Source organism: Hippoglossus hippoglossus, chromosome 16 (assembly GCF_009819705.1).
Source record: "Hippoglossus hippoglossus isolate fHipHip1 chromosome 16, fHipHip1.pri, whole genome shotgun sequence".
Lineage (NCBI taxonomy): Eukaryota > Metazoa > Chordata > Actinopteri > Pleuronectiformes > Pleuronectidae > Hippoglossus > Hippoglossus hippoglossus.
The window spans coordinates 11,120,933-11,130,842 of record NC_047166.1 but is presented as its reverse complement, the minus strand read 5'-3'; the positions used below and the strand labels follow the sequence as shown (position 1 = coordinate 11,130,842).

Below are 9,910 nucleotides of genomic sequence, written 5' to 3'. Positions count from 1 at the left end.
CCCTGACTTCCCATTAATCACACCACAGGATAGCCTGAAAGAAAGAAACATTTCCTGTCTTTCTAATATTGTGGCTGGCAGCTTCCTTTTTATGTACTCGCTCACTCACTCACACACACACACACACACACACACACACACATGCCCACACTCACGTAGTTGCTTTTTTTACTTTTAGGAAGCACAGCTTTTTAACAATCATGGGTGTACAACCCAGACAAGGTCACTCTAGCTCTTATTATTCTGCTGTGAAAACAGGAAAGCTACCTGTTCTTGTCAAACTTAGGATTTTTTTTAAAGCAAAGGGGATACTAATATGTTAATGTAAACCTCATCAGTATTATAACATTGATATATTGCCAGTGATTGACCAAAAATCTATTTTCCATCCACAGTTGGAATAACCCTGACACAACTGTGAGATTCGCACGAGGGCCACTTGCTGCCACCTGGTGTCCGTCACGTGTCACTGCTGTAATAAAGTACAACCCACATGGTGTTGTTTGAGAAAAGGTCACGTTTATTCTGTCCAGGGGGGAATTCCTTCAGTTTGAATGTGTTACAAAATAACATGAAGAGAGAAAGACAGAGATGTGTTCACATATTCAACAATGACAGGTGCTGAAACAAACTTAAACTCTCCAGGTTTTCACATTGCAAAAGATACAGCTTTTAATGGATTGATGGGTAATAGCAAACAAATACACAAACACCCACTGTGTGTGTGTGTGCGCGTGGTTGTGTGTGGTTGTGTGTGTGTGTGTGTGTGCTTGCATGTGTATTTGTGGCATGTGACGCCCATGACGTCCACGACAGGATGTTCCCTCTCTCCTGTCCAAACTGTTTCCTCCCTGGACCTTGCAGGTTAGCAGAATGGGCGTCTTCGTGCCGAGGCCGTTCACTTCTTCTTCTCTTCCTTGTCATTGAAGTCCAGGAAGAAGTCGTTGCAGGCTACGGTGAGGGCTCCGACCAGTATGATGAACTCGGTGAAGTCGACCTCTCCGTCGTTGTTGGAATCCAGGTCTCCCATAACCTTGTCCACTGCCTCCTTATCCTGGGCATTCTGCAGGGGTGAGGGTATAAAACACAAATCAGGCTGTATCTATGAAACTTGTGTGAGCATTTTGTATTCTTACGCTTGCACTTGCATGCTCCTTACCCCCAGGTAGTTGCCGAGCTCTGTGGTAAGCATCTCTTTGAGCTCAGTCTTGCTCAGCGTATATTTGTCCCCCTCGTTTCCAGAGTACTTATGGAAGGTCTGGATCATGAGCTGCATGGCGTTCTCCAGGCTGGAGGCGTTCTCTGATTTGGGCAAAGACATTCTGGAGAGACAGAGGAGAGAAAGAAGGGATGAGGAGACGGCGTGAGCGCTCCACGTCGGTGCAAAATCTGCTCTCTCAAGCATGGAGGACAAGTCTGCTGCGAACCAATACAGATTTAATGCTTTTTGACATACACAAATGCATGCACGCACAATTTTTCTCTCTTAGACTCTCGAGCCAGACTGAGTGACAGATAGATAAGGCATGAGGAAAAACAAGCAGCCACAAACAGATGGTGTCTAAGCATATCTATCGAGTGACAGATGAGGTATTTGGCAGAGTCAGAGTTCCCTGCACAGCCCCGGAGTCAAGTTTGCTCTAACATTTCTACTCATCAGGAGTGTTTCCTCCCTGCCACTGGTCCTGATAAGATTGTGCCACAGATAAACCGATCCTCCATCTGTTTTGCTGCTTTGTCCCAGAGAAGAGGACCTCTGGGAGTCAGCGGCCGGACATGTGAGCCAGCTGATAAGAGTGAAACTCTAAGCTGGTAAAGCAGTTGAACCAGTGGAGGAGATGTAACCAGGACACACAGGAGCAACCTGATCCGGCTTTTACTTTAGCTCCGCCCGATGATAGAAAACACGCACCGGAGACAGGTGTGAGTCCCTTACTTTCCTGCACCTACATCACCTCTGAGCTGTCACGACTGTACCTAACCGTCAGTCACTTCTTACCTCAGTCTACCCTCATGCACCAAGTTTTTTTTTTGATAAGCTTTTTTCTTGCCGTCGTCCAGATAACACGATTATTTAATGTTCCAGAAGTTCCTGTCTTTGTCGTCAATTTGCACGAGGACTTCTAACACGCAGTCCACCTACACGCTAAACATCTTGCACCGGTGGCACCGTTAAAACTCTATGTTAACTCTAAGTTAAAATAAGTCACAAATTCAGGAATGCATTGACAAACGTTCTGCGTTGAAATCTGTTCTCTGCATCCTTCGATCCGAGTCTCTTACCTGACAGGAGGAGGACGAGTGCTGGCCAGCGGGTCAGGTGCAGTGAGAGAAGGTGAAGGCGATGATGAGGAGCATGAGGGGGACAACGTCTTAAATACACCCCTCACTCCACCCATCCCACCTCTCCCTTCCTCCCGTCTCCCTCCTACCACCTGACACTCCTCTGCTCCTTCCCACCCCCCCCTCTCCTCCTTCTCCATTTACCCATCAGACACCTCACAGGTAAGACCCACCTTCCGCTCCTTCCCAACCCCCCAATCGAACATGTCAAGAGCCATATTGACACATGGCACTAATGGTACTGTAACTATAGACATTAGGTAAATTGATGTGGCCTTAATTTGACCACAAGACACACCACAAACTTTGTCGCCAACAGAAAACCAGCTCTTCTTATTCTCAAAGGTTCCCTTGCGTGGAAGGTACCTCTCTCAGCAGCTACTGGGTGTAAAGAACCAGTTCAGACAGAAAGAATTAGTCTCTAACTTCATACTTTGTTGATTTAATCTCACTGAACCAGGTGCACATTGAGCTGTAGTGCAGTGACAATGACATATCACTTACTTTACAGCTTGCTATTGTGATAGCGGATTATCCTGCTATGCTGTTGTGCAACCACTTTTATTACTTCGTGTCCAACAGAGGAACAGCTCGAAGGGAGTGCCTAAATAAATACTGATCCGAGACAAAGATGAACAACATTGACAGCTCTCCCAATGTGTCTGATTTTAATCAGCAGAGAGGGTATGTGAGTGCCAGGGTGAGATGTTTACAGGAGGATGGGCGGGTCATGCCTGATACAGTATCCGAAGGAGTAGTGTTGCGGCTTTGAATGGAGCCATCACACATGGCAGCCATGCAGAAAAATCCTAATACAAAGACTAACACACAAAGGCAACCATGTTCATTCAAGGTGACACACACACACACACAGGCGCACTTTCTCAAATACCTTAAAACATGCAACATGCGCGCTCAACACACGTAACTTCTGAACACAAACGCATTTAGACAAGCAAACAATTCCTGTCATTCATCCATCAGACTTAAAGCGATATAATGGATACAGTGAAAACCAGAGGGCATGAAAAGAAAATGAATGGCATGAACACACATAATCATGTTCACTTGATTGAATGATCTCTGGTTGTCATTATAAAACAAACATGATCAAATTTAATGCAGAAGCACTGTCGCTGCGAGATGTCTTCAAATGCATGTTGGAATCTGCCATCGACTGTATAAGAGCATCCTCTTGTTGCTGCAGTGCATTGTGTCTGTGAGTGGGGGAGCACAGTGTTGTGTGCACACTTGAATGCACCATATGTCTATATGTATAGTGTTGCAGAGTGGAAGATGGCACACAATGGGAAGCGTATACTGTCGGGATCCGGTTGCATTAGCTGGTGCATCTAAAAGCTGCTGAGTTTGACTGTCACGGCAAAATTTAGCAAGTGTTGCTGGCAGCTACGGAAGCAGCAGGTATCATCAGGTATCAGCGGTGCCGGTGGGTCATTGTCAAGCCATGTCAGGAAAACCACTGCACGCACACAGCGTTTGTGTTTGGTTTCCCTGCGGCATTACAATGGAAGACAACAGCGAACAGGAATAGGTTGCTCATTGATGAAATGCTAATGAAAACGTACACACAACGTGGTTTTATTATAAAGCTTTTATTTTGGGAAATATGGTCGGTATCCTTTGTGTAAATGGCATGAAAAATACACGCCCAGCTCAGAGTCCTTCAATGTGTCCTTGACAGAGGAGACCAGTATGATGTGACTGAAGAAATAAACTTGGACAGACATTCAAGGTCAGAGCGTTACACAACTGTTAGATTTAGGTGGGTTAAGATGATTGCGGACTGTGAACAAGTACACTGGATGGTTGCTGTAACATTCAAATGGAGAAAAGATACTTAAAAAGGTGCAGAAAAGAGAGAGCAAAAGGCGGATCATTGGCAAATCCATCAAGCGCAGCGGCTTCACAAGCGTCTACGATGCATCCGTGGGGGATCCACTCTTGCTCTGACTGAGGCTGTTGGCCACGTAGCCAATCAGCGTGAGGTACTCCTGGAAGCTGACCTTCCCATCGTTGTTTGCGTCCAGGCCCCGCTGCATCTCCTTGACGGCAGAGTGGCTGCCTGTGTCCTGAACAAAACAGACACACACGAACAGGAATTATTGCGTAGGAAAATACATTCTTGGATAATTTTCTTCAAAAAGTGTGCAAGAAAAAAAACTACGTAGGTCCTTACCTCCATGATGGAGCCGAGCTGTGAACTCACCATCTTCTGGAAGGATTTGCCGTCTAGGTTGTCCTTACCCTTGGAAGAACTGATGAAAGTGGTCACCAACGTCTTAATTGCAGACTCCATATCTACAGAGAGTGAGAGGCAAGGACATTAAGGGGACAGGAGAATTGAGATATGTTCGTATCTCAGACGCTCAGACATCGCGCCGTTAGGTTCCTATTTACAATCCTTTTTTTTTAACAACAGCAGTCCTGATGAAGTGTATTTACATTCGGCTCCGGGTGGATAAACAGCTTGTTTCAGTTATTTGGTGCATCATTTGTTTGCACTGCAGAACAGAGAGATGTGCATAATTACTTTGGAATGCTTGTGCACAGCTAAATGATTAAGATTAGGGATTATTCACAATTTATTATATGCAATCATCATATTATGTAAAATATTAATACTGAGTGCTAGTAAGATTAACACATTCATGTATGGATTAATATTGAATGAGGAAATTGAATGATTACGTTTAAAGAATATTGTTATAATAACAGTTAATATAGCAATTAAAAAGTAAAATAATCAGAGTTATTATTTAACCCACAAACGGTGAGCAATGTGGATAAAACATGTCATTCTTTGTTGTTAGTGAGACCACACGATGAAAGTGTTTTTGAACTGGATATGTTTGGATCGGTCCTCTGAACACAAACATGTCAGAAAGGTGAGACACACAGGTGATGTCAGGATTAGAGGAAGAGGAGCAGAGGGGGAGGGGTCTGGAGGCTCTCCGAGGTAAACAGAGCAAGAGAGAGGGAGCACTGGGAGGATGAAGAGGAGGGGAGTCTCTGAGGTAAACACAATGGGAGCTGTGATCTCTGACGGTGGACATCTAATCCCCACAAGCCAGCGGGAGGCCGCGGGCTCAAGTTGCTGCCTGCTGTCCGTCTGCTGCAGCACACCTCCCCTCACACTGTAGGAACACACTACACACTGTGCTGTGTGTGAGCAGAAAAACATGACGTGGGCCCCGTCAGCTGAGATCTGTTGGGTTAAACTAGTCTGAGCACAAATATCCAACGCTGCTGTGACTGAGAGAAGCTTTGAGCCTGAAGCAATGTCCTCGCCTGAACTGACTCGAGGCAGATTGGAGTTTTGATTCATATCACTCACTGCTGGACACGCTGGATGCACAGGAACAACATCTATGCTTTCATCGGGTGTCAAATGGCCACATCCCGATTCCATGCTCCTTATCAGTTTGTCATACACACCGGAGAAGTGACTAAACGTCGGTATACGTGCTGTTGATTAACTTTGATAGACCTTCACAGGGAACTTTTTGACGTGTCACAGAAAAAATGTGTAAATAATGAAATTGATAATGGCTGGATTCCATTTAGCTGCTTCTGTTTCAATGTCCTGATGTCGTACATGCCGGCCATTGTTAATGTTAGACCATGACTAATATCTGCTGAGGAATATATGATATATTGAGTCATAAAGCGAGGCACAAATGCTTTCTCCATGTCACGTTGTATTGACTGTGACATTCTTCTGCAACAAATTAAAACTAATTGCAGATGCTCGAAAATAAAAAACAGATCTGGGAACAGATCAGAGAACCCAGCACAACTAGTTTGTGATATTTCATTGTCAGCGACTAACGCTGCAGATACTTGAAATGAGTATCAGCGTGGGGCGAGACCTTGCTGCCGGATTTCCTGTGTGTCTTGGGAACTACCACAATGCATCCACAGGACGGCTAATGATGATGGTGATGGGGGCCTGAGGTGATGTCGCTGGGGGTAACTGTAGAAGCTGGTAAATCTTCCATCTGACACAGATGTCACGCCTCAATGCTCACACTATGCAACACACATACAAACAGACAGACAGGAACACACACACACTAACACACACGTACATATCTAAAAAGGCCAACACAAATTAGGACTTCTGTTGCATTAACCTAATTACTGGGTGAGTGAGAGCAGGCACCCAAACCCTGGATTCGGTTTCATGTCTCCCTGCCATGCCAGCACGCACGCACGCACACACAGACACACACAGACTCACACAGACTCACACACTACATTGAAGTGAGCATCTGTCATCAGCATGCTGTTCATCATTATTTAATAGGTTACTATAATTGCCCCAGCACCTTCCAAACACCCTCGACAAGACAAACAGCAGCAAAGGAGCAGGCAGACCAGTGTGTGTGTGTGTGTGTGTGTGTGTGTGTGTGTGTATCTGTACAGGCCATACATCAAAATGTCTGACAGGCCTGCACCATCCATGAGAGTCTCTTGTGTAATGAGATCAACATGAAACCAAGACGCCTTTCGTCAGAACTGGAGGCCTCAGAATTACACATGGGGCAGAATGAAGCATGTATAGTTGTGTTTGCATGATAAGAGCAGGAGGCGGCCTCACAGCGATGAAGTTCTCCTGCAGCCTCACAGCACTCAGATAGAGTGGTGATTGTCATCGTAATGACTGAAGTGTGGTGAAAGCTTGTGTTCAGCCTGCTACATCGTTTTTATGTGCATGTGTTGCATTTAAAAAGTTTTGCACCAAACACATGCTCACTTTGTGGCTTCCTGTCTTTTTGCCTCGAGATGTATTCAAACAAATATTACTCATAGTCACAAGACAACCAAGACGAATTTTTTTTTTTTTAAACCTACATTTTTAAAAGCTACACAGAGAGGCCTGGATGTTATTATGATCCTGACTGGAAACTGCTGCTCTAACTGGTTTGGAATTTGGTTATTCAAACATTTCATGGTAATATGGTGAAAACGTTGAGCAATATCAAATTAGGGGAAATTGCTGAAGGATTCAGTTTCTATGGGCTCCAGCTCCTCCCACAACCCTGACAGGATAAACAGTAGCTAATCAAGGGTGCATGCATGGATGCATTCTGGTTCTTTCAAGAAGATTTTAATTTATAATGTCATTGATCTTTCTATATACTATATACAAGTACCGCCACCAAGTTTGTTTGCGTTTGTTAGTTCGTTAGCAGGATTACACAAAAAGAGGGGAGAGGCTTGACCCAAAGAAGAACCCATGAGACTTTTGCGAGGAATAATTGACAGAATTGAATGGGGGGGAAATCCAGCATGTTTAGAGAACGGATATTTATGAGTGTGTGCAAGTTGGTGCAAATGCAAATAAAACGGATGTAGTTAATTTTGATGTGGTGTCATAAGGAGACTGTTGGACCTTGGGGGGAGTTATTTAATATTATTATTAGTTTTATCAGTTGGTGTTATTTTCTATCATTTTCTCTGGCTTGTAAAATACATTTCCAATCCAAATAGGACTTATCTGGTTAAACACTTAAATTAATATTAATGAATATGAGCAATATTGTCTGTCATTGGTGTTTTAATTGTGAGCCAGAGGTTCTGCACTCTGCTTGAAATTCACCTAATCCTGTTTGCACATCTCCCAGACATATTCAATGAAGTCATGGATATTATAAACGGTAAATGGTTTGTATTTATTTAGCACTTTTTTCTAGGAGCAGTTCCATCGCCACTGATGAGTCGCAGACTTTAATAAAGTCACAAAGCACTGAACTACAGCCAGGTTCATACTTTTTTTGGATTCCCCTGGAAACATTTCTATTGGCAACGCGTTTCTGAGTTTGCTTTTGTTGTGACTTTTTGCAGAAGCTCAAATTGATGAAGTCGTTTTCTTAATTTGCCTTGTTTTCCATTTGCAGTGCGTTGAGCTCAGTTGGCCAACGTACAATTCAGTTGTTCAGTGTCTTGCCCAAGAACACATGCAGATGAGTGGGATCGTACAAACCAGTTTACCAGTATGTCAGGTGAGGTCACCTCCCACAGACCTGGGGCAAGGTGCCAGAAAACGTTGGAGCAGGGGCTGACCCCTCACTCCTAACGACCACAGACCACCACGGGTCCTCATACGGACGAGTATCGATCCTTAATCAGATCCACTCGTGCTTTTTGCATCAGGTGGGACTGACTCACTTCCGTCCTGTTACCTGTCTGTGCCCAGGTGGCTGCTTCCCCCCGCGCGTCATGAGCCGCACCAGGCTGAAGCCACTCCTGTCTCATTTTAACGTGAATCACTCACACTGATAATCCTAAATAAGACCGCGGTGACTAAGCCACAGCAGCCCGCCATATGGTGACTGATTCCCGGGGTGGTAACGGCCCGCCCCGGCCCGGCCCGGCCATTCCCGGGGTGGTAACGGCCCGGCCCCGGCCCCGGCGGTGCGCACAGGCCAGTGACCAGAGCCAGTCCGCGCCGTGCGTAAAACCAGAGATGTCAGGGGGACTTGGGGGATTTTCCGCGTCCTACATTTGCATGTAGCCCCAACTAATCCTAACAATTTGTAGAGCGGCCAGAGGCAGGAGTGACACACAACAAATAAATAAGTCAACGTTACTCGAGCCTCCGGTTTCTCTGGAAGTTTACAGGGATTGGCGTTAGATTACCAAGAGGAACCCGATCCCTGTGTCCACCAAGCTGGGCAGTGGCAATAGAGAGAGACGCTCCCTAACGATACAACATTGATGACACGGTGGAGGAAATGAGCTAAACATGTCACTTTGAAGAAGTTTGGACTCACTATGAGAACATTACAGATGAAGTGCAGATACACAGGCACCACAGAAAGAGAGGGATGAGGGGGAAATGGAAATAAAGCAGACTCACCGTTATGTCAGGGAACAAAAGACGAGTGAGTGTGTGTTCTCCTTCTCTCTTAGTGATCCTCCTCTTCAGTCCTGGGCTGGATTAACACATATCTTTTCCGTGATTTAACTTCTCACTCCAACCAGCTCTCTCTCTCTCTCTCTCTCTCTCTTTTTTTTTCATTGTCATAGGGCGTGTGCCTGAGAGAGAAGGAATGTGGAAAGAGGAGCAGCTTGAGCAACAACAGCGCTTTTCAGCAGCATTTTCCCTCACAAAGCTCCACGATAAAAACACAGTGTGGTTTTAATCTTTACAGTGTTTTGCTCCTGTCTGTTTTATACGAACACATTCAAGTCTACTTTATTTTCCCCTACTGACACATACTTTCAACATGTCTGAGTGTTGGTGTTCAGCGCTCTCTCAAAAGACAGATGTATTCAAAAGCCACACCCTGAAACTTCACTCACTTGTGCAAAGTCAGGGAAAACAATGTTCACCAGAAAGGAATCCATAATGAACAAATTCACAAATGAAGACATGGGAGGCAGGAGGAACTTTTTTTATTTTTTTGCATTTCATTTAGAGTTTATTTTCCAGCCTTAAATCCAGCTGTGCCAGTACAACTGGGTTTGTGTCCTGGAGAGAGATGACAAATACAGACATGTTCCAGCCAAGAACACATAATGCTTATACACACATTGTCAG

The 9,910-nt window shown here is 44.9% G+C and overlaps 2 protein-coding genes across 2 annotated transcripts; both read right to left on the bottom strand.

Moving 5' to 3' along the window:
* Positions 1-646: 646 nt before the first annotated feature.
* Positions 647-2,443, bottom strand: s100t (S100 calcium binding protein T). The gene is made up of 3 exons (XM_034610984.1): positions 2,284-2,443; positions 1,160-1,322; positions 647-1,063 (listed from the first exon to the last, which is right to left on the bottom strand). Exons 1-3 carry the CDS (start codon positions 2,397-2,399, stop codon positions 899-901), a joined length of 444 nt encoding a protein of 147 aa, XP_034466875.1. The 5' UTR covers positions 2,400-2,443; the 3' UTR covers positions 647-898.
* A 1,494-nt stretch (positions 2,444-3,937) lies between these two features.
* On the bottom strand, positions 3,938-9,380 carry si:ch211-105c13.3 (uncharacterized protein LOC325758 homolog). The gene is made up of 3 exons (XM_034610986.1): positions 9,227-9,380; positions 4,541-4,662; positions 3,938-4,433 (listed from the first exon to the last, which is right to left on the bottom strand). Exons 2-3 carry the CDS (start codon positions 4,658-4,660, stop codon positions 4,278-4,280), a joined length of 276 nt encoding a protein of 91 aa, XP_034466877.1. The 5' UTR covers positions 4,661-4,662; positions 9,227-9,380; the 3' UTR covers positions 3,938-4,277.
* Positions 9,381-9,910: the final 530 nt, after the last annotated feature.